This window comes from Esox lucius, chromosome 4 (genome assembly GCF_011004845.1).
Source record: "Esox lucius isolate fEsoLuc1 chromosome 4, fEsoLuc1.pri, whole genome shotgun sequence".
Lineage (NCBI taxonomy): Eukaryota > Metazoa > Chordata > Actinopteri > Esociformes > Esocidae > Esox > Esox lucius.
In genome coordinates this window covers 23,121,294-23,146,141 of record NC_047572.1, presented here as the reverse complement: position 1 = coordinate 23,146,141, position 24,848 = coordinate 23,121,294, and the positions used below count along the sequence as shown (strand labels likewise).

The 24,848-nt window shown below is 46.5% G+C and overlaps 2 protein-coding genes across 2 annotated transcripts in view; both read right to left on the bottom strand.

The window, feature by feature from the left end:
• Positions 1–8,691, bottom strand: part of LOC105025220 (Kv channel-interacting protein 1) — a 41,138-nt gene extending 32,447 nt beyond the window's left edge. The window contains exon 1 of the mRNA XM_020046144.2: positions 8,045–8,691. Coding sequence (XP_019901703.1) covers positions 8,045–8,132 — 88 coding nt within the window. The 5' untranslated portion in view covers positions 8,133–8,691. The remainder of the gene's footprint in view (positions 1–8,044) is intronic.
• Positions 8,692–14,405: 5,714 nt separating this feature from the next.
• On the bottom strand, positions 14,406–24,597 carry LOC105025218 (trichohyalin). The gene is made up of 18 exons (XM_010895755.3): positions 24,511–24,597; positions 24,227–24,414; positions 23,705–23,852; positions 22,521–23,438; positions 20,330–22,282; positions 20,109–20,225; positions 19,885–20,031; positions 19,626–19,742; positions 19,388–19,510; positions 18,878–18,934; positions 18,522–18,785; positions 17,627–17,872; positions 16,967–17,507; positions 16,748–16,878; positions 16,596–16,649; positions 16,246–16,494; positions 15,966–16,100; positions 14,406–15,849 (listed from the first exon to the last, which is right to left on the bottom strand). The coding sequence occupies exons 2-18, from the start codon at positions 24,379–24,381 to the stop codon at positions 15,739–15,741; spliced, it is 5,466 nt and encodes a 1,821-aa protein (XP_010894057.2). The 5' UTR covers positions 24,382–24,414; positions 24,511–24,597; the 3' UTR covers positions 14,406–15,738.
• Between the last annotated feature and the right edge of the window lie 251 nt (positions 24,598–24,848).

Below are 24,848 nucleotides of genomic sequence, written 5' to 3'. Positions count from 1 at the left end.
TTTGACTTTTCTACGGTTGTATTTTCACTTGGCTATTATGGGTTATGTGCGTAACTGAACTCTGATTTGTTGTGTTTTCATTTCAGGCTGTAACAACAGGTGAACATTTTGTATGGGGGAGACCTTTCCTGGGTCACAGGTCACTGTATATATATTTTTTTTTTATACATGAGTACTCCATGTGGGAAGAAAGGCAGGGTAAAATATTTACTCTTCCATATACCATATGAATGTTTTATAACACTTTCCCCCTGGCTTATGAATGCACCTGCCTCTAAGACTATGTTTGTGCGTGTTCCAAGATTATGGTACCTTTTTTTCTCACAAAGATAGTCAAAAATGATAAATACATTCCCACAAGGTTTTTTGGAGAGTCCCCTTTGACGAAACATGCAATTTTAAGCACAACTGGCAAGGTTTAGAGTTGGGTTAAATGTGAATCTGCGTAATATCATGAATCGGAATAAGGCTTCCATCACCCCCTGCTGTTCAATAGAGGGACATGTCATGTTGATAGGGCAGTTCAGGTACTCCACTGTTCACTAGAGGCACATATCATGTTGATAGGACGGTTGAAGGTTAAATGGATAATAACAACAGCCAGTAATTAACCATTTAAAGACTGAGTGAATAAAAATAGCATATTTTCGAAACAGTCTACATTGTGGCATCCAGCACAAAAGGTTGATTCAAAGGCAGGGGCCTCGACAACCCGATCACTGGACATAGAAACTAGTTCTAGGGACGTGGAACGTCACCTCGCTGGCGGGGAAGGAGCCTGAGATTGTGGGGGAGGTTGAGAGGTTCCGACGCACGGCTTGGGCTCTGGAACCACACTCCTTGAGAGAGGATGGACTCTTCACCACTCTGGAGTTGCCCATGGTGAGAGGCAGCGGGCTGGTGTGGGTTTGCTTATAGCCCCACAGCTCTGCCGCCATGTGTTGGAGTTTACCCCGGTGAACGAGAGGGTCGTTTCCCTGCGCCTACAGATCGGGGATAGGTCTCTCACTGTTGTTTGCGCCTACGGGCCGAACGGCAGTGCAGAGTTCTTGACCTCCTTGGAGTCTCTGGGAGGGGTGCTGGAAAGTGCTCCGACTGGGGACTGCATCGTTTTAGGGATTTCAACGACCACATGGGCAACAACAGTGACACCTGGAGTGCCGTGATTGGGAGGAACGCCCCCCCTGATCTGAACCCGAGCGGTGTTCAGTTATTGGACTTCTGTGCTAGTCACAGTTTGTCCATAACGAACACCATATACAAGCATAAGGGTGTCCATCAGTGCACGTGGCACCAGGACACCCTAGGCCATAGGTCGATGATCGACTTTGTTGTCGTTTCATCTGACCTGCGGCCGTGTATCTTGGACACTCGGGTAAAGAGAGGGGCGGAGCTGTCAACTGATCACCACCTGGTGGTGAGTTGGATCCAATGGCGGGGGAGGAAGCTGGACAGATTTGGCAGACCCAAGCGTACTGTAAAGGTCTGCTGAGAACGTCTGGCTCCTGTCAGAGAGATCTTTAACTCCCACCTCCGGCAGAGCTTCGACTGGATCCCAAGGGAGTCCGAGTGGACCATGTTCTCCAACTCCATTGTCGAAGCGGCCGCTCAGAGCTGTGGCCGTAAGGTCTCCGGTGCCTGTCGAGGCGGCAATCCCCAAACCCGGTGGTGGACCCCGGAAGTAAGGGATGCCGTCAAGCTGAAGAAGGAGTCCTATCAGGCCTGGTTGGCTTGTGGGACTCCTGAGGCAGCTGACGGGTACCGGCAGGCCAAGCGAACTGCAGCCCGGGTGGTTGTGGAGGCAAAAACTCGGGCCTGGGAGGAGTTCGGTGAGGCCATGGAGAAGGAATATGGGCTGGCCTCGAAGAGAATCTGGCAAACTGTCCGGCGCCTCAGGAGTGGGAAATGATGCCCTACCAACGCTGTTTACAGTGGAGTTGGGCAGCTGTTGACCTCAACTGGGGATGTCGTCAGGCGGTGGAAGGAGTACTTCATGGATCTCCTCAATCCCGCCGTCACGTCTTCCATTGAGGAAGCAGAGGCTGAGGGCTCAGAGGTGGACTCGTCCATCACCCAGGATGAAGTCACTGAGGTTTTCAAGAGACTCCTCGGTGGCAAGGCATCGGGGGTGGATGAGATCCGCCCTGAGTACCTCAAGTCTTCGGATGTTGTGGGGCTGTCTTGGTTGACACGCCTCTGCAGCATCGCGTGGCAGTCGGGGACAGTGCCTCTGGGATGGCAGACCGGTGTGGTGTTCCCTCTTTTTAAGAAGGAGGACCGGAGGGTGTGTTCCAACTGCAGGGGGATCACACTTCTCAGCCTCCCCGGGAAAGTCTATGCCAGGGTACTGGAGAGGAGAATACGGCCGATAGTAGAACCTCGGATTCAGGAGGAACAGTGTGGTTTTCGTACGGGCCGTGGAACACTGGACCAGCCCTATACCCTCTACAGGGTGATGGAGGGTTCATGGGAGTTTGCCCAACCAATCCACATGTGTTTTGTGGATTTGGAGAAGGCATTCGACTGTGTCCCTCGCGGCATCCTGTGGAGGGTGCTTCGGGAGTATGGGGTCCTGGGTCCTTTGCTAAGGGCTGTCAGGTCCCTGTAGGAGCTTGGTTCGCATTGCCGGCAGTAAGTCAGACTTGTTCCCAGTGCATGTTGGACTCCGGCAGGGCTGCCCTTTGTCGCCGGTTCTGTTTGTAATTTTTATGGACAGAATTTCTAGGCGCAGCCAGGGGCCGGAGGGTGTCAGGTTTGGGGACCACACGATTCCGTCTCTGCTCTTTGCGGATGATGTTGTCATGTTGGCCCCTTCAAACCATGACCTTCAGCATGCACTGGGACGGTTTGCGGCCAAGTGTGAAGCAGTTGGGATGAAAATCAGTACCTCCAAATCCGAGGCCATGGTCCTCAGTCGGAAAAGGGTGGCTTGTCCACTTCAGGTTGGTGAAGAGTTCTTGCCTCAAGTGGAGGAGTTTAAGTATCTAGGGGTCTTGTTCACAAATGAGGGAAGGATGGAACAGGAGATTGACAGATGGATCAGTGCAGCTTCTGCAGTAATGCGGTCGATGTATCGGTCTGTCGTGGTGAAGAAAGAGCTAAGCCGCAAGGCGAAGCTCTCGATTTACCGGTCAATCTACATTCCTACTCTCACCTATGGTCATGAGCTTTGGGTCATGACCTAAAGGACAAGATCCCAGATACAGGCGGCCGAAATGAGCTTTCTCCGCAGGGTGGCTGGGCGATCCCTTAGAGATAGGGTGAGAAGCTCGGTCACCCGTGAGGAGCTCAGAGTAGAGCCACTGCTCCTCCACATCGAGGGGGTCAGCTGAGGGGGCTTGGGCATCTGTTCCGGATGCCTCCTGGCATCTCTGCTTAGATTGCTGCCCCTGCGACCCGGCCCAGGATAAGCGGAAGAAGATGGATGGAGATGGAAGTATTATTTCACATAAATACTGTGACCTTTTATTCTATAATGATGATAATAAAATGAATTACATTAGGCTTGTAGTGAAAGAATAGGTCAATGTACGTAGTCTACATTTAATTTAGTTTATTCATTTATTTCCCATCTGGCACAAGAATGGTGAGCAAGGTTGGTTATATCTCAAGCACTAACCAATGGGGGAAGAATGACCTCTACTGGTCATTAAAATAGCCACCATATTATAGCATAGCTGTCCAGCTACCAGCAGAGGGCAGTACTGCTCTGTCAGATAGCAACTCCTAACAAACCCCAGGCAGAACAGACTTGCTACATTCAATAAATCACATTAATCTAACCCTTTTAACATCAACAGCAAGTGCTAATACAATTACCTAGTTTAAAGCACAAATCGCAAGCAACGCAGAACAGTGGATAGTAAAAAAAGGTTCTGGATAGGCAGAAAGCTCAGAAGAAACCTAAAGGTACCAGGCTGAGATGGCCAATCCTCTTTGGGGTATGATTTTGAATGAAATGTAAAACACTGATGACTTTCTACAAACAAAAAAACAATTTAAAAGCAAAAGAAACCAAAAATATATAAATGTTCTCACAAAGACGAAATGTTTAGTATCTGTGTGTGTGTGTGAGTTCTGTCTCGCCCATTGCCTTTAGAATGATTGTGTAACCCAATGTTCTTAGATGCAGATGTAGCTCTTGTTCCCTGTGGAGTACTGAGACTGTGCAGACACACAGACAGCCCAGTGAGGTATTGTGTGTGTGTGTGTGTGTGTATTTGATGTTCTACAGACCCAGATATCTTTCTTTCCTCCCACATTTCCTTATTAATGTGTGACTTTGCTTGTGTGGGTTTGTGTGTATGTATGCTTTCAGCATTTAAGAAGCCATTGGTTACCAAGAATAACTTCTGCAGGGCTCCAGAATGACATCATAATAATGACCAGGCCAGTATGTGTCTCTGGGAGTAGTCTCAGTGTCTTCCAAGTGATACACCATCCAAGAACATGGTCAATTGCAATATGTCTGTGCATGTGTGTGGGCCTGTGTCCTTCAAGCTGATAATGTTCTGTACCGTACTGTATATTATATTCAGCTCTCTGCGCTGGGTCCAGCATTAACAATAGAGTCGGCGGCATGAGATAATAAATCACGATAAAACACACAGTACTATATAACAATGAATCACAGCAACAAACTCATTTCCCTTCCATAGGTAGAGCATCCCTGTGTTCCTCTTCATACTGCATTGCCAAACATTTCTGTTATCCCAGCTGGTTAAGTTGCTAACAAGGTAGAAAAATATTTTGTGAGTCCCAAAAGTGTTTCTGTAGATTGTCTATAAATTAACTCCTGACTAGACTAACAACCTAACCCTAACCCTAACCTTAACCCTTTGCCTAAACTAAACCCTAACCTTAGCAACTTTAGATTAGATGCAATTGGCACTGAACAAGTACAAGTACAGTACAATGAAATGCAGTTAACATCAATCCATGAAGTGCAAATACACTCACCTAAAGGATTATTAAGAACACCATACTAATACTGTGTTTGACCGCCTTTCGCCTTCAGAACTGCTTTAATTCTACGTGGCATTGATTCAACAAGGTGCTGAAAGCATTCTTTAGAAATGTTGGCCCATATTGATAGGATAGCATCGTGCAGTTAATGGAGATATGTGGGATGCATATCCAGGGCACGAAGCTCCCGTTCCACCACATCCCAAAAATGCTCTATTGGGTTGAGATCTGGTGACTGTGGGGGCCATTTCAGTACAGTGAACTCATTGTCATGTTCAAGTAATCAATTTGAAATGATTCGAGCTTTGTGACATGGTGCATTATCCTGCTGGAAGTAGCCATCAGAGGATGGGTACATGGTGGTCATAAAGGGATGGACATGGTCAGAAACAATGCTCAGGTAGGCCGTGGCATTTAAACGATGCCCAATTGGCACTAAGGGGCCTAAAGTGTGCCAAGAAAACATCCCCCACACCATTACACCACCACCACCAGCCTGCACAGTGGTAACAAGGCAATCATGGAGTAATTATGGAATCAATTAGGTAGGAATTGGGTATGGATCCATGTTCTCATTCTGTTTACGCCAAATTCTGACTCTACCATCTGAATGTCTCATCAGAAATCAAGACTCATCAGACCAGGCAACATTCTTCCAGTCTTCAACTGTCCAAATTCCGGTGAGCTCGTGGAAATTGTAGCCTTTTTTTCCTATTTGTAGTGGAGATGAGTGGTACCCGGTGGGGACTTCTGCTGTTGTAGCCCATCCGCCTCAAGGTTGTGCATGTTGTGGCTTCACAAATGCTTTGCTGCATACCTCGGCTGTAACAAGTGGTTATTTCAGTCAAAGTTGCTCTTCTATCAGCTTGAATCAGTCGGCCCATTTTCCTCTGACCCCTAGCATCAACAAGGGATTTTCGCCCACAGGACTGCCGCATACTGGATGTTTTTCCCTTTTCGCACCATTCTTTGTAAACCCTAGAAATGGTTGTGCGTGAAAATCCCAGTAACTGAGCAGATTGTGAAATACTCAGACCGGCCCGTCTGGCACCAACAACCATGCCACGCTCAAAATTCCTTAAATCACCTTATTTTCCCATTCTGACATTCAGTTTGGAGTTCAGGAGATTGTCTTGACCAGGACCACACCCCTAAATGAATTGAAGCAACTGCCATGTGATTGGTTGATTAGATAATAAGATTTACAAGTGAAACAATTAAGAACAATCTATGTTGTAGGTGGGATGTATAAATGTGCAATGAAGGCAAAGCAAGCAGTTGCTTATCAAAAGTGTTTTTAAAGTATGTTGATACAATTACTATCTATAGAACATCTGCAGATGGAAATAGGGACTCACAAAATAGTGTTACCCTCATTCCTTAGACATTCTTAACACCCACGCCAACTCTACTTTCCATCAACTTTATCACTCCTCACTGCATTGCCTCTAATTGGTGACCCTATTTAAGTTGCCCTTTATGTCTTTTGCATTGTGGTCCATTGTTTGCTTCAGTTCAAGGTGTACCGCTCTTTTTGTTGGTTTTGTTCGTGGATAAGAACATAAAAAGGAATGATTCCTTTTCCTGCTGTGTGCCTCGTGTCCTACCCAATTGATTCCATAATTACTCCATGATTTGGCTTGGGCCTGGTTTCCTGATAACGTGGCACTTAACGATTATTTGATGATGCACGTAGCCCAAAGATGGACTTTGTAACGACAGACTTACATCTGTTTCCCAAACCATCACGCACGTCGCTGTTTATAAACTGCATCCTACGTGCAACGTTAGGGCTGTTTGGAATGGAATTAGGACATATTTGGGATGTGGAATGGAATGAGGCCATGAATACATTTTATAGAGGCTTAATAAGTTCAGTTTTCAAAGCTTTAGGAAAAATACATGACGAGAGAGAATTGTTAACTGTTTGCAATAAATCTGTTGCCAAGCAGGTAAGAACATTTTTGAAAAAGCGTGTAGGCAGAGTATCCAGGTAGCAGGTGGATGATTTAGGCTTTTGCACATTTTGCTCAAGAGTCTCATGGTCAAATGCTTTAATATGTGTTAGCTTTAACCAACTTACTTTCATGTGGCAGTATTGACAGTGACATTGTATTGCTAGATGTTGGTTTTCTCCTATTTTCATTCAGTCTTCCAACACTCTCTTTTCTGAAGTTTTACTGGAGCGGCCCTTCTCATTGGGGCCTATTCCTTGCCAGTGATTGTTTTAACCTTGACAGGTGCAACGGTATTGATAATATTCTCAATTTTAGAATTGAAATTCCGTACGAGATTCAGAAAGACAGGTGGTCGAAAGACAGGGATGTCATGGCAAATTCCTTCCTAAAGAGCACACTAGAATTGGCATTTATAATGCGTTTCCTAACACACTGATCTAGTTTGGATTAAAGGACTAATAGATACATCACCAAAGACACAGAAATGGTCAGATAGCACACAGGCCAAAATGGGCCCTTACTGTATTTGGAACGCATACATGTGTTTTAGAATATTTTGTTTGGCATTTTGTATTACATTTCTCATGTAGCTGAGTTTTTAATTTTGGTATGGAAAAAGGATAAAGGCTTAGGTCTATCTTTGTGACTTAATGTCACGGCTCTAAGGGGCTCTGTAAAAATTGCAACACAAACATTTGGGCAACATAAAACCACCAAACCATCTCATTAACTTGAATGACTGCCAGGTACTTATGTAAACAACCCCTCAACAGAGTGTCCAGGTGAAAATAAAACCCACAGTTCCATTCAAACTGAATCTTCACATGCACAGATTGTTGTAGGAACGACAAACATTATTTCCACTCCAACATCTGTTTTCCCAAAACTATTAACCAAACATCAAAACCTAACCTTAAACCTAATCCATAACCCCCAATTCTAAAAAATGTTGTAACTTTTACCTTAAACCTAACCCCATTTAGAAGTTGCCTTTTCCTCGTGGGGACCAGCAAAATGTGCCCGTACTGTCACATTTTCCACATTATACCATCCATGTAGAGATGATTGTTAACCTGGAGGTTAGTAACAAAAAAAGAATAACTGTTACTATAGTGACCTACCTTTGTTGAGCGTTCCAGTGATGAGTTTGTGCAGGGACATAACAAACTTCACCAGTCCCTGCTTACAGCGCTTAGCACACCCAGTCATCCTCACTCCAACCGGCGCCAAAGCAGGCCAAAATGGGCCCAATGATGTGTCGAGGAACGGAGGGGGCAGACTGTGCTTGATACGGAAGGAGTTTGGAGATATTTCTTCAGCAAATATATGCAGTATTAGTGGAGGACTTCTCCTCAATCTCTCTTCCTGGAATTAACACATCTGTGATCTCAAAGTCTGTTTTCCAATCTCTCACTGAATTTCAGAGATCCAAAAAAACCCAAAAGAAATTGCTAAGGGAGTCAAAGCACTGATGTCAAATCCAACTTTTGTTTGTTTAAATATCCATCCACAGGAAACCCTGAACAGACATCCTGGTTTGTTCCAAGCTTTGGAACATATTTTGGTTCAGTTAAGTCCTCCTTCTTACCAGTGAAAAATATCTTTGTTTAGTTTAATCCTGTTCATCAATTAAAATATCCAGGTATACTTAAGTCCTCTTTTTGATCTCCTTTTCCCATCCTTTCCTCCATGGCCTCTCTCGTCCTCTAAGAGAGCAGAGTGAAAATTCACTTTCAGGACCACTGCCAACGGACAGCTCCCAGCGACGCAGAGGAACCAATACTGCGATCAACCACTCTCCCTCTCTCCTCCCTCTTTCTCTACTCGGGGGACAAACACAGACACACACACACACAAACACACACACACACACAAATACAGACAAACACAGACACACACACACGCACACACAGACACACAACCGTCCTGCACTGTGATGTCATATGCTGTCTGTGTCGTATAATTCTAGTACATTTCTCCAGCAAAACACTCTCTGGCCAGTGTGTGTCCTAATGTACCTCTCACCTAAATACGACCTGTCATGGACATCCTTTTAGAACCTTCCCAGGAGCGCCTGTAACCTGCAAGCTGTTTATCGAAGTGAAGGTGCGCCTGAAGACGCTTGTTATTTAACATCCCTTGACATCTTGAGCAACAGCTGAGTATAATAGGTACTTTTTTGGCCCTTCTGCTTCACTTCATACACAGAAGACCTCCGCTTACATTGAATTACAGGTTTTAGAAACAATGCAGGACCTATGCATGAACATAATTACAAATAATTGAAATTAACTGTGTGGAATTTTATACTGCAAAAAAGCTTCCTCAAAAATAAGTAAAACAGACCTTTTTGACAAGGCTACATAGTCTAATTCAAACACAACTACAAATCTGAACAAACTTGATATTCTTGTTTTCAGACTTAGAAAATCTATGTAAAATTGTGTCACCCCATTAACAGATTTGTTGACAGAGAAAGATAGAGACAAAACAAATTCTTCGTTGGAAGAATTCCTCAACTAAGGCAAGGCAATGTATATACAGTGTGAAGACTTTGAATGCATTCAGTGATAAACACAGGCAGGGTAAAGAACGACTGGCATCGTTACAGGAGAGTAACTGGTGAAAGCCGATCCCCAGGGACAACAAGAGAGGGGGGATGGGAAAGGGGGGAATTGAAAATCAAATGGAAGAGGAACTGCGCATGAATAAAGAGAGGGTAATATTGAGTGAGAGAAAGAGCTCTGGAGAGAAGTGGCGATGCAGGTGGTGTGTAATGTTCTCCATAAAATCCACTGAAGTCAATAAAAAAAAACCTAGTTTATATACTTTTAGAGGCTGCGGGTCTTGCCAAGAATACAAAATCAATATCTGATTATACACAACCTAACCTTGTGACCCATCTACACTAATAAACTAGCTGACTACCTCTGTAACTGGGAGAGATGGAGAGGAAAATCTTTAAAAATGAGAACTGGAAGAGGAGAAGGAGGGCAAAGAGAAGGAAGGAGGTTGAGAGGGTTAGAACAGGATAAGAACAGGGTAGGAACAGCATTGAGAGGGGTTCAAATAGGGTAGAAAGGGGTTATGTGTGGGTTAGAACAGAACAAAGATGCAACGTTTGGAAGAAGAGTTAGGGAAGAGAGAAAGATGAGTCGATAAAATAAAGAGGAGAGTGGGTTTGATCTAATGTATGAGTTAAAGAGGAGAGTGGGTTTGATCTAATGTATGAGTTAAAGAGGAGAGGGGGTTTGATCTAATGTATGAGTTAAAGAGGAGAGTGGGTGTGATCTAATGTATGAGTTAAAGAGGAGTGGGGGGATAGATCTCGTAATGGATGAATTAAAGAGCATTGGGGATGAGGTAGGGGTCATCTCAAGGTGAACATGTAGAGGTAGATGTGGAGGAGATCTCAAATTGAATTAGTTAAATATGAGTTGGGGGGATTTTCATATATGAGGTAAAGAGGAGCTGAGTTTCTTCCTAATGTGTGAGCTACAGAGGAGTCAGGGGTTTTCCTAATGTATAAGTTAAACAGGAGTCGGCAAGCAGAAAGTGGAGGAACAAAGGAAAATAGATAAGGAAGGGACCACGGATTGTTTCCATATAGCATCTCCACTTGCTGTTACTAAGCACAGATTGTGGAGAGAAATCTGCATATACATGTTCATGCTCATATCACCGCATTCATTGTTATTAATTAATATGATATAAAGGTTAAGTTGAGACACTGACTCAATTATGTAATACGGGCTAATTGCTTGTCCCTTCCCAAATTATCCATGTTTTTCCTTTGATGTTTGTCTATGCATGGATTGACTAGTGTTTCAACCTACTGCCTGGTAGATGTGAGCGAGGAGAGTTTGCCTGATAACAACTCCGCCAGATTAAGATGGAAAAACAAAGCGAAGAGAGAGAGTTCTCTCAGTCATAAGACCTTTCCAGCCTCTTCAGTTGAAGAGGGAGAGAAAGAATAGAAAGCTGATGGGGTGAGAGGGAAAGGGCTGGGAGACAGGGAGGAAATTGGCAAAGGAAGAGTTTGAAGAGGAAGGTTAAAAACAAGTTGGTCAGAATGGGGAAGATAAAATCATTGTAGATGAAGCGCGTGTGTGTGTGTGTGTGTGTGTGTGTGTGTGTGTGCGAGTGTGTGTGTGCGTGTGTGTGTGTGTGCGTGCACGCGTGCGTGTGTGTGTGTACGGAGATGGGGAAGATGAGATATGAGTTGACAGGAAGGTGGTGGAAAGAGAGGGGAAAAGATACATGTGGAAGGAAAGGAGATAAGAAGAGAGAGAGAGGGGGAAAAAAGAGGCAGAAAAGGAGACGGGGAGGGGGGGAGGGAGGGAAGGAGGGAGTGAAAGAACAAGGTAGAGATAGAGGGAGATAAAGATTGAAAGTTAGTGGGAGAGATGTGGAGGGACAAAAGAGAGGTAATTGCTTTGAATGCAATTGATCTGAGCAGAATCACACACAGCTGTAAGCTCAGATAGTGTCCTCCTCTATAAATACATCTCAGCCTAAGATAAGGCCAGAACAATAGAGAGGAGAGAGTGAATGGAACTGGAACGACCAAGTCACTGCAAACACATTAACATGCACAGGCCCAAAACCACAGACAGCTTATTTTCATACTCAGAAAATAAATAGAACACGCCTACACACACATGCACACACACTTTCTCACTACACTTTATTTTGGTTATCACCCTTGATGTCCATTTTTTTTTTTAAATTGCAAACCCTAACCTTAATCCCTAACTATAAACCCAGTCTATAAAAGCTTGTTTTCTTTTTACTGAGTACCAGCAAAATGTCGTCACTGGTCATGATTAACCCATGGGTTGCCCTACTTCAGAGGATATCTGGAAGTACAGTAGCCTACACGCACATTACACACACACACACAGATACTGGCACTGAAACAAATCACTGCTGTAGTAAAAACAACATCAGAAAACCAATTAGCCTTTGATGTCGACCCTCTACATGGGATTTAGCAGCATCCCTACCAAGAAACATCACATTAATTACAAGTTTCTGCCCCAGAAAATCTCAAAACCCAGCTCAGATCCAAGTGGCCGGCCCAGACATGCAAGGAAGCCCATTCTGGGAGCAGTGAGCTCCGTCTGGTGGGTCGGGGCTGTAGTACCAGAACCAGCCTCCACTCCCCCTTGGGACTCCTCCCTGTGTTTGATGGAGTGACAAGGTCAGATTAGAAACTCCTCCGTCAAATATTGTGTTATTTGGCTAGTCCTGTTCCCCGTCTTCAACCCTGTACAGTCACACAAACACACACATTGCAAATAACAAATCCATCTATGCATGGGCAGAAACACGTTCTAGAGGTGTCTGTGTGCATCATAGAATGTGTTCAAGAGTCCCTAGTGAAACTGGAGCCCAGATGCTGCCATTACCGAAAAGCAGACCAACACCGCACACACGCGCACACATTTTTGAAAGAGAAGCATAGACCACCACTGGGGTACATGGTATGGTCATCCGCTCGTTCTCGCCATCCTGTCACCTCCAGAGCAGACACCACCCGCTGGGCTACACGGGCCATGAATAAGGAGCATGGGCCTTTAAGTCAGCAGTAACACAGAGGTTATTAAGTACCATAGAGCAGGGATCTGCACGACTTTATAGTCCTGGGTGTGTAAATCATAAAGACACCATTACGACGCTGATGTCTTCACCAGCTCCCTGTAAACCACATTAACCACACACTTCAAACACAGCCTGTGAAGGAGAAGAGGACGGCAGTTTAGACACACAGGCATGGCTACACACACACCTACACATCTGCTTTCTGCTGAGTGGTTAGGTTTCCCATTCTCTGAGGAGCTCACACAGTGAGTGTTTATTAAGCCATTCAGGGCTTTTCGGTGTTTGTGTGTGTTCGTGTTCCCCAACAAATGTAAATGAGTTTGTACATACCAAACAGTAGGGGTTTTATATGCAAACACAATTATCTGGATTCCATGAATCTCAACACCATCTATTACGACAAGCCTGCAGCTATAATACCTGTCAAAAGAAATGAACGGGAGTCACGTGGAATGGCGTGCCCGAGGCGGTCGCGTTAGAGCGTGGCGTGGCATGCTGCACCCCTTTTTTCACATTTCTGGGTGCAAATCGTTTCATCAGAATTCGTAACTCATCTTTTCATGCCGAGGTGTCGTGCGAAAAGCAGAGAAAACTGTGCCCGGTAAATTATCTCGGGCCAACATGAGATTCTGCCAAGCCACAAGCCGTGTTAGTTGTGCCGGTGGATCCCTTTCCTCTAATTGGACTGGGTCAGGAATCCCACACACTCTATGTGTCCATGAGGTTACGTGGAGGGCCCGTCTCAGGCTTTTCATTGGCCCAGGAGTGGTTAGTCACTCTACCCACAGTGAGATCACCATGGCTGTGTGTTCGGGTGGTTGCATACTGGACATTGTGTACCTTTCCAAGCAGTACATGAGACTCTATGCTCCTGCGAAGGCGGGGGAACATCCCGTGGATGTGTGATTTGGTCAGGCATGGTTTTGAGGGTGGATGCACTGACCCCGGTGATACGCTGGGTGGTTGATGGTACATGACAGGTCCTCGGTTACACGGACACACACAGGAGCGGAAAACTGCAGACTCGGCAGCCTTCTTTTAGCTGGATTGTGGATCCCTCTGCTGCTTGCTGATGTCGACAATTATCTCTTTTGTTTAGATGACAATCAAGGAGGGGCTGTTGTCCTGGCATCACAATCAAGGCCCGACGACCTTGGCGGTGTCGGCGGACTTGGCATTTCGGCAGGAGGCTGAAAACACGCCTTGGGACCCAGCGGGAGTCAGAGTGAGTCAGTGAGAAGGAAGTGAGTCGGAGACCCGCCCGTGAGAACGTCCAGTATCCAGGTGCAGCTGGAGTCTGGCCAAAGTAACCTTCCAGACTGGCTTTGGTGAAGGAGGGGACCAAAAACCCAATGTCCAATCTGAATAGAGCTAGAGTTTCTCTGCAGTGATAGAAGAACCTGCCTGTGGACAACCATCTATGCAGCACTCCATCACTGGGCAAATAGAACCCCTACTGTGAAGCATGGTGGTGGGAGCATCACGCTATGGGGATTTTTCCCAAGGATGGGCGATTGGTCAGGGTTGAGGGAATTTGTTGTAATATACTCACACATAGGGTTCCAGAAGACCTGTGGTTATATAGGGTCAATTCTCTACCCAACCCATTTCAGAAGGGACAACTTATCAAGGACATCAGCAAAAGGCTTAGGTACACAAGTCCATTTGGATCAGACTAGTTTTATTCCCAACAGCAACTTGTTTTTTTAATCTCAGGCATCTCAATATAATGACAATATCAGGCATAACAATATAACATTTCTTAAATGGGAGTCTTTCTTCAGGTTTTAATTTTTTTTTCTTTGGTCGTGAATGTCTGTTACATTTCTTTTTGAATTTTAATTATATTTTCTTTTTAAGATTTCTTGTGTGGTTTATTTTAAATGACACAGAAACATGTTATGTATGAAAGGTTGATTCCTGCCAAGAGTCACAGTGGCTGGATTTCAGTGACTGCCATCTAGTGGTACAAATTGGATTTGACAAAATACAAGAAACACTATGATCATATAAACATTTATTCTCTTTATACAGTCTATTGGAATCATTAGGAAATAAAATGACAATTTACACATATTTATACAAAAATACATTTGTGGCACCATCACAGTCAGCGAAAGGACAAGGAAAGTGTGCTACACAGAACGTGTTTTCTCCATTTCATTTTAGATGCTTTCAGAGAAGGACATCAAAATGTAATAAAGACAGTCAACTTCAGTTAGGATTGTAGATAGACTGTGGATGAGAAAATGAAATGAGATACCTACACCATCACGCATACAGTTCAGCACACACCATTGGCATATCTCAGGTTCTTCAATAATCTTTAAAATATCAGTGAGAACATTTAGGGCCATTTTAGCTTACTTAGGAGTTTGAATAGTCATGGACAACAACAAAAAATCTCCATTGAGCTGGATTTTTTCAGTCCATGACTAGGCTCAACCTGTGTTCGCAAAACCGGACCATATTCATCTGAATTACACAAATGACTAGATTTCGCAGTAAAACAACATATCAGACTTTAATAAAATGCCACGATTTGATTTTGAAAACCATGATTGGCTATTGTATAACAGCGAGGAACTGAAAAATCTTTGGAATGGATGGCCTTCTACATAATATGGCTCGGTATCAAAAGATCAAGTACAATAACCTTGCAAAAACTACTTCATCACGCTGATGTCACCTGACATCACCATGCTGTTGGTTTGTCAGAGAAATTAGGTCCCTCTTTAGCTCCGCTGGCAGAGTGTGGCGCCAAAGGACCAACCATTCCCAAACTATTTCAGCATGCATGACTGTAACGATGCTAAATGACTTACTGCTATATAGTCACATCCTTCAGACCCACCTTGGTTCTGTCACACTGAGAACAGGGGGGATTTTGAAGGACAGTCTGTGGTGATTCGACAATCTCAATGGGCGTTATGCAGGCTAGAAGTATCTAAACAATAAGCAGAGTGTCAAACTTGGCCCTACTCACACATATATGCCCTTTCCGCATTTAGGGTTAGCCTTCCAACTCAAATGACTTTGGGCGGTGAACACTTATGAATGTTAGGTCACGGGCGGTTAGCATTAGCGAATGTCATAGCATTTTGCTCTCTGTAGGAAAGCATACTTTGATTGGCAGTCATAGTAGCCTGTTACGTCGTCCTCACTGATTGGCAGTCACAGCGGCTATAATCTTAACCTGTCTGATTGGCAGTCACAGTGGCCTTTCATTTGCTCCTCTCTCGGGAGAAGACTTGGGAGCGGCGGGGCTTACACGTTGGTAGGGAACAGGTACTTCCTCCAGGACTCCTTGTCTGTCAATCACCTGAAACAGACAGTCACTCGGTCAGCTGGTCTTCCTAAAAAAACAGTAACCAGCTTCAAGCTGATGCTGCAAGTTTATCAGTAAATGATTGGTCTGTCTGTTGCTGACTGGACCACCTCTGCCTCACAGAAGTCTTGGCTGCGGGGGTTTCCTAGCAACGTGACAGTGTCTCCCACAGTCAAGGCCAGCTCTCGGCCAGGTCGGAGGTTAGGGCTGTCCCTAAGGGGGGTGTAGTTGTAGATCGCTACAAACTGAAAGGGGGAAAGACATACACACAGCGTAAATGTACACACAAAGTTAGATAAATAGAAAGAAATTGAGAAAGAAAGAAACCACTGAGGTGGCCTGAAGTGGTGGCCGTGTCAATTTGGAGGAGAGCGTGTCTGGAGAACTCACTGGTTGGGTGAAGCTTCTATGTGGATGTGCGGGCGGAGTCCTACAGTCTGGAGAAAGAGGATCTGTCCAGTGACCAGCAGCTGTATTGACATGGATATAGTCAATGATGAAAGGGTTCTGGTCTGTACTAAAATTGGCTTGGTTTCCCTTGTAGATGAGGTGGACCTTCTCAGCATAGAGGCCATTGGAGCCCAGCGTCTGGACACTGATGTGGACCTGACCGGACAGATCCAGATTCTCCAGAATACACTAGCAGAGGAGAGATACACTGTCACCTTCAGCAACTCAACCTAACTCATGCTGTGCAGAAACACCTAACAAATGATTTAGAATAACCCCATTATCTGTACCTTGGTGCATGCAGAGCTCATGACAGACTTGTGGAATTCCCCATCTACATAGACCTGTGGGGAGAGTGATCATATTTTTCTCATCTTCCACACCAATACAACCAACCCCGGTATCCATACATAAAAATGTTTCCCACGCAAATACAACCGACCCTGTATCCATACACAAACGTTCCGTTGCTGCAGCCCAGCTCATCAAGGGGCGGTCTCTCCCAGCCAATCATGAGGCTGCTCTGTCCAACCGTCCTGATGACCTCAACAGAGCTCACATCAGCCGGACGTTCTAAAGAAGCAAGACAGAACAGGAATCAGACAGGCCTGCTTTCCATCCAGCTTCCAATTAGCAGCATCTGTCGTGTGTGCGTTTGTACCTGGTTTAGTTCTGGTTTTAGCCAGTGTGGTTGATTTAGCCTGTTCAGGTTGGTACCCGGACAAGGGCTTCTTGACACAATGCTCCCCGACAGGCGGTAGGGAAGAGGGAAGAGCAGTAGTGATAGCAGCCATTTTGGTGGGGGCTATAGTTTTCAGGGAAATAGCGGGGCCAGGGTTGGTGGGGTTAGTGTTCAATGAGGCAGGGCTAGTTGGTGCTTTAACAAACCAGGCCTTGGTGGTAGGAGGTGTCCTAACAGGGCTGGTCGTCTTAGAGGTAGCTGAGGAGTGTTGTTCAGTCCTGCTGAGGACAGCAGCGGTGGTGATTGAGGTGGTGCCGGCAGGATGGTCGGAGGTAACACCACCACCGGAAGTCCTAGTGGGCTCAGTGATTGACAGGGGAGTAGTAGTTGGGTTTGCTGCTATGGGGGTGTGCTCAGGTTGGGCGGCGTCATCAGGGGACGGGTCCGGGTATCCTGGGGAGTTCCCCAGGCCCGGGGGGGGACTGGGTTTAACCTGAGGGCTGCTCTTGAAAGGGAGAACCTTGGGAGAGAATGGGAGGACAGGAGAGACATGGCAGCGGAGGAAACGGAACGTTGTGTTTAATGTGACTTGTGTGCTCCACGTAGGTTCCATAGTTTAGGACTACTATAAATGCCTACCTGGGAGCTATTGGAGAGCATATTCTGCAGCTGCTGGTGAAGGTTGATGATCTTCTCAGGGCTGGTCAGCTTCCTACTCGGACTGGCACATCTGTCTGATGAAGAAGGAGTGATGGTGAGTCGTCTCCCTCGCGCATCTAAGCGATCAGGGACCAGGCTGGGCTCCCCTCTTATCTTGGGATGGTCCATCCCATGTCTATCTTGTGCTCCAGTGGCCTGCACTGATTCACCTGCAGAAAGGGGAGGCTGTAGAAATATGACAGGAGAATATAAGCACATTGAACAACACATGCAAGAAGAAAATGCAACAAATATAATTCGTTCTAATGTTGTTACAGGCATCTAAAAATGGCATGCTCTGTGAAGGAACACTGTGCACCTGAGAAAATGACAGATGTTTGATCTATCAACATGGACAGAACCAGACCATTGGCTGTTGAATGTGAGGCATGTTATGACAGGGTCAGTGGCCTGCCGTCACTACTCAAAGTGTTCACTTCTAATATCTTCAGACACAGCTTTTCTCAGCTAACAGAAAGAAAACACACCCAACCCCCTATATATGACAAGTATAGAACTAAAACACACACAATTTTCCAGAAAAGGCATGTTTGCTCACACCAGGGTAACCCCTTTCACAGAGTTTTATGCTATCTACCCCTTCAGATGATGATAATTATATTTCTTTACATAATTTTTTCTTGATTGTAAATTCACAACGGGAGTTACTCCGGGAGGAAGTTAGCGGTTGTATATTCTTTGTAAAAAATCGTGATGAGTTAGCGGTTGTGTTTCTGCTGTAGTACCAATGTGAGTCCGCGTTTTTGTTTCCGCGCGGTAACAAGACCAGCTAGCAGTTATCCGCGGTGGTGAAGCGTGTTGCTGTAAATCTCACCTGTGCCGTGCAGGCTACAGCGGAGATCTCGGTGCACTCCGGTAGTCTTGTGGCTGCAGCCTTAAGAACATTGGTATTCTCCGGCCGAGTGGCAGCCGGACTGAAGGTTCTGACATAGTCCAGCAGCGTGGGGTCGTTGAGCAGGTCCTCAGCCTCCTGAGTCAGACTGTAATCCAGATGGCCGTACCCACGGAGGGCTCGCAGCATCTGAACCAGTACGCTGTTCCTCTGCTGGCACTTCCTCACTAGAGCCGACAGCTTGGCCTGCCATTGGACACAACAGCTGTCAGTCTCCTATTAGCTCCAAAAGACTATTTATCAAACCAAACCAAGAGACAGACTCCGGTCTCCCTCACCTTGAGAGGAGCTACGTCCAGATCTGTCTGGCTCTTCTGTCTCAGGAGGACATCGTACTGGAAGGAATTAGGAAACACAAGGCGGGAAATAACACTAATACATTATAGTAACCACAAACTACTGCGCATAAAGATCATTTACACATTATAACAACTGCAAACTACTGACCATAAATAACACACACATTACAGTAACCACAAACTACTGACCACAGATAACACTTACACTTTATAATAATTGCAAACAACTGACCATGAATAACAGGTCTCTTTTAATACAATTAGATTCTCATGTCTTTAGACAAACATTACCAACCCAGTAATCAGGGATCTATGGTCATCACAGCAGAGTGAAGTAGATCCTTCAGAAGTTCAGTTATGTATTCTCCTGCTATGGTTTGGCTTGGGATTCATGGACAGAATTAAACCAATCCTTGATCTGTTCAAAAGGATGACTAAACTGGGAACCAAACTGTTCCAATTTTTCTGATCAGACAGACTTTTGCTTACCTTGGTTCTGACATCCTGGTAACGCGCCCTCAGAGAGAGGATTGTTGAGCTCCACTCTTCCCCGCTGCCATGCTCTCTCTTCAGGGACATGTACTCTGAACTCAACTCCGTTAGAGCCACACTCTGTTACACACAAACAACAATGTGAACAAATTAGTGAACACATACTAATTCAGGTGAACAGTTACACGTTAATAAGCCAGTGAATGAACACACACACACACACACACACACACACCTTTTCTTTGAGTTCAGCCTGAAGCAAGTTGAACTTTTCTTCCATCTTGATCCTCAGTGAGTGAGCATCAGTCTCTTCTCTTTTCAGACCTGCCAATCTGCTCTTCACCTGTCCCACCTAGAGACAGGCACAGCTAGCGGTTTACCACCACATCACAGTGGGGTTTCATTACTGTGTAATGTGATGGCAATTCCAACGATAGGAACTCTTGAAATACATTAGTTCAAGAATTTCCATAACAGTAGAGAGAATGGGATACCTCTGCTCTCAGTGTGTGGTTCTCCCTCTCAATCTCCTCGGTTTCCTCCCTCAACTTCTTTAATTTACTGGCTGCCTGTAGTGCTTTCTTCTCAGCTTCCTCTCGTCTTACCTCAGACACACCCAGCTCCCGGGACCATTCCTGAGCCTGCACACAGATGCTGTGGAGTCATGGATCTGACCTCTCACTTGATTGGCTAAGAGGAGAGGGTAAGGAGAGCTCACCTCTGATTTGGCCTTCTCCAGGTCTTCTCTGGACCTTCTGAGTTCTACCCCCAACAACTCCATCTCCTTCACCAGATTATTGGTCTCCACATCTGTCCTCTTGTCTCCCAACTGGTCCTGGATACAGAGATATGCTATAAACCACACAACCAAGACGTACTACGTCTAAAAGAAACTCATCTGTGCCCCATCATCACACAAACAAAAGGATGCAGCCATACCTGAGCAGACGGAGACAGGTCAGTGGTCGTGCAGGAGTAGGCCAAGGCAGGAACTCTCTGACTGACTTCGTCATCAACGTCCATGTTTGGCACTGCACCCCTGCTCTCTGAAGCCACACCTTCTATGTGTGTTGCCATGCCAATGGGGTTCCCGGACAGCTGCTGGTTGTGACTCCACCCCGGTAACAGTAGCTGATTCCTTAAGGCAGCGATGTCCATTTGCATCTGGTCCCTCTCCTCCCTCAACTGTTCTCTCTGTTCCCTTAGAACATCTATTGACTGAACTGTCTGCTCTCTGTCTTGTTTTAGAGCGCTAATGTCTTTTTGATGGCAGAGAGATGACAGCTTGTCTCTTTCCTGCTCTAGATTATGGAGGGGCTGTGTTCTTGGTTCTCTCTCTTCTTTTAAACTACACATTGACTTCAACTGGTCTCTCTCTTTCTTCAGGCGGTAAAGTGACTCGTTAAGTTCTCTACCATCTTTTTGAGTGCAGAGAGACTGTGAGAGCTTGTCTTTTTCCTCCTGGAAAACTGACATTGACTGAACTAGCAGGTCTCTCTCCTCTTTTAAACCACACAAAGACCGTTTCATCTTGTCCGTCTCATCTTTCAGACTGCATAGAGACTTTGAAAGCTGTTCTTTCTCCTCTTTTAAACTGCTGAGTAACTGATTGACCTGGTCTCGTTCTTCTTTCAGAAGCCACAGTGAGCGTGTCAGCTGGTGTTTCTCCTCTGTCTGGCTACTAATTGACAAGGCTACCTGCTCTCTTTCCTCTTTGAGACTCCTGACAGACCCAATCAGGTCGTCTCTCTCCTCTCTGAGCCTGCCCATGGACTCAGAGGTCAAACGGTCTTTCTGTGAACCACACACTGACCTGACTGTGTGGTCAACCAGCAGTTCTTCACTGTTCGCCGACCCTGCTGTGAGATCGCCCTGTAGACTGTTCGCAAACCCTGAAGTGTCTTGACCCTGTTTAGCGTACTTTGACGGGACAGTATGCTCGCTCTGTTGACAGCACTCCGACTGGACGGAACCCTGGTTATCCTGTATGAGGCCTCGCTGACCGCTCTCTGACAATCTCTGCCGCAGCTCCATGATAGTGTTGAGGTCATCCTCAGTCTTCCTGGTCAACTCCGTAATAAGACTTCCCTGCTCCTGATTCTCCTGCTCCAGGCTGTGGCTCTCTTTCTCAAGCAGGGACACCTGTTGCCTGAGCTGGGCCAGCTCCCGTTCACTCTCCCCTTCCTGGCTCTCTATATGTGCCAAGAGCTCCTGGATACGCCTGCCCAGGGCCCGATTCTCCTGGTTCAAGGCAAGAACCAGCTCTTCCTGGGTTAAGGTGTACAGAGAAAGGTCATCCTGGGTTAAGGCTAGGATATTATGATCCTGGGTTGGAGTGCTATTAGGCTCTCTGCTTTCTGAAGGTATTCGGTTTTGAGTCGTCACCCTGTTTTCTTGTACATTTCCTGTCTTGCTCTTCTGGTCTGTAGGCGAGGACCCTTGCTCCATCTCGCAGGCTTCCGTTCCTCCCAGTTCCCTGAGTTTCCATATCAGTCGGGTGTTCTCCTCGGTCACCCTGTGCAGATCATCCTGTGTGTGTTGTTGAGTGCCCTCCAGCAGGTCCCTGTGGTCGTGGATTGAGTCCATCTCACCACCCATGTCCAGGTAAGCTCCTCTCAGGGCCTCGGTCTCCTCGCTCGTCCCTTTGTCCAGGTTGAGAGAAGTCAAACCCCCGGGATCAGGACACCAATCCCCACGACTCATCTCTGCTGGCTCACTGCTCTTTGTCCCTGGTGCTAGGAGACCCGGGTTCTCACGAAGGTGGCCTGAGAGGTTCAGGAGGTCCGGCTGGGGCAGAGGCAAAATGGAGTCTTCCTGGGACCTCGGGGCTGTTCCATATCGGTGGGCTGAGATAGGTGTGTCTCGCAATGACAGGCCTGGGGTCAGCTTCACCTGCATAAACATTAGACACTCAAAACAAAGCCAATCCCAGTCTCAAACACACAAGCCACACTCTTCAGTTCATCTTTTTTATATTCCAAATGCATAATTTATTACTAAGACACGGATAGAAAATCAATACATTTAAATTAAAACATTCCCTTCCTGGAGGCTTAGCTCTTTGTTAACTCTAAGAATTAAAGCCTGCTAATAATTTATGAGACCCCTTAACTAAAATGTCATCACTCACCGGGCCAAAATTGTCCACAGAGGAAGGACTTGCTTGATCAAGGGCAGGGGAGTTTGGCGATGGGTTATCCAGGCTGGGTCCTGGGTCTGCTGAGCTGGACCCGGGACTGAGTTTAGAGTCCAGCTCAGCAGAACCAGAGTGGTGGTTGATCTCTCTGAGGGTGTAGCTGAGCCTCTGACACAGTCTCCGGTTCTCTTCCTGCAGCTCCTCCACCTCCTCTGTCAGGGAGCTCTCCGTCAGCTTCAGCGTGTGGACCAGTGTCCTCATCTCCTCCACCTCACATGAGAGGAAGCGGACATTCTCCTGTGCCTCCTGCAGTTGCTCCATCAGTCCCCTCCGCTCCGCAATCCCCTGCTCCTCCCTCCCCAGCAGTCCTCTGAGGTCCTCTTGAAGGCTGAGGATAAAGTCTCTCAGTTTGGCCCCAGCTCCTGGACTTTCAGCCTCTCCTTCACCCTCTATCTCTCCATCATCATCATCCCCCGGTTTCTGCTGGAGCTGCTGTGCATAGTGTCTCCACAGTGTCGTCTCCTCCCTGTCCTCCTCCTCTCCCTCTCCTTCCTCTCTTGGGTGGGGCAGTCTCTCTGAGTCCATCTCTGCCCTATGTTGAGCTGAGGTGGTTGCCATGACACTGCTGACATTGGCTGCAGTAGCAGTGTTGAGGCAGGCTGCATTAACTCTGGTTATGTTGGTGGTTTCAGACCCAGTCATCTCCAGGACCTGATTCTCCAGTTGGCGGACTCTGGTCTGCAGGCTTTGCTCTCGGTCTCTGGCCAGGTCAAGCTTCTGCTGTAACTGGCTTTTAAAGCGTTCAAAGTACTGCGACTGGTGGCCCATCTCTTCTTCTTTGGCCCTGAGTAGTGCCTGGCATCGCTGTAGCCTGTCTCTCCAAACACGTTCACCGCGCTCCTTCTCCTGGGACTGGAACATAGACAGGGAGACCATGATTGAGACCGACATAGGTCAAAGACATAATTTAACTCAGACTGTTGCCATTTCACACCTGACACGTACTGAAACAACCTGAGATAACATACTTACAATACACTTACAACTGAAGATAAAACCTACACTTCAATAAAAGAGGCCACAACTAAGACGAAATAGCTTACAGAACTATCATGTATAAGTGTATCTTCTACTGTGTCTCATTGATGCTCATGTTAGGTACAGCGCCTCCTGCTTACCACAGACCGCACCTCCTCCCTGAGCGCATGGAGCCGCTCGTCCAGCCTCTGGCGCTGCTGCATGCTGGGACAGCGGAGGATTGAGTTGGCGGTGAGCTCCTCCACTTTCTGTAGCAGGCTCTTCTCTGACACCTCCAGCTCTCTGATCCTGCACGGGAGCGCGAGATGATTCCTCGGATCACATTACATTCCCATACCATTACCACACACTAGCATATCACAAGACGACATTAGCACGCTATTACTTGACATTAGCAAAAAAAATGACATTACTCCGCCTGACAAACTTCGCTACCGTTGTTGCTCCGCACCCGTGCTTCCAGGAAGTGTCCCCCATACAGTCCGGGGGTTTGACATTCAGTTCCTCACCATAAAACAGCCCACGGCTATCGTTTCAGGGAACTGACCGGTGTGGCGGCGTGTTGCGTGGTAATGTTAGCTGCAGTGTGTCATTTGATACGTTCATGGTCTAATGTTGGTGGCGCTAGTTGATATACAATCCCTGTCTCACCCACTCCTCACCTGTTGTGCAGGACGCTCTCAGACTCTGCAAAGGAGCTGACATTGTCTCTCACGCTGTGTTCCAGTAGCCCCACCCTGTGGGTCAAAACCTGGAGGTCCGTTGCTGAACCGGCTCTGGTTTGGGTCCCAGCAGTGGTAATCCGGTTTCCCTCCATGGTTGTCTTCGTGGAGAACCTGCTCTCCAGAACCTGTGGGCCAAGTGTTTCAGTTCAGTTACCCAACTAGCCATCTCGCTGTATGAGTTCAGAGTGTAGCAGCAAATCAACAAACACACTCAGGCCCACCTCTCTCACATGCTCCAATTCTCTATCCGAAACACACCCCACCACCGCCCGTTCTCTATCCCTCCCTGTCCTCCATCCTTCTTTCCATTAGCTTCGTCCTCATCCCTGCCCTCTTTTTCCTGACTGTTTGCAGCAGTGGAACACACAAAGAGATTACATTATTCACGAAGGCAGCAGCTTGGTGGCGGCAAGTGGCTGGCAAGACATGCCTCTAATGTTACCCCGCCACCTCTCCCGAAAACAAGGCAGGCCCCTCCCCCTCCTCCCAGCAGCCATCTTTCCAAGCAAGCCAAGTTATTGCATAACTTTGATTAAGCTCATGAATGTGGAGCAAATGG

Excerpts from the sequence above, each read along its gene's own strand:
- LOC105025218 (XM_010895755.3), bottom strand. The coding sequence starts at position 24,381 with ATGGAGGGAAACCGGATTACCACTGCTGGGACCCAAACCAGAGCCGGT. Across the intron at positions 22,283-22,520 it reads CTGTGGACAATTTTGGCCCG|GTGAAGCTGACCCCAGGCCT; the intron begins GTGAGTGATGAC and ends ATGTTTATGCAG. Across the intron at positions 17,508-17,626 it reads TGCTCTCCAATAGCTCCCAG|GTTCTCCCTTTCAAGAGCAG; the intron begins GTAGGCATTTAT and ends TTCTCTCCCAAG.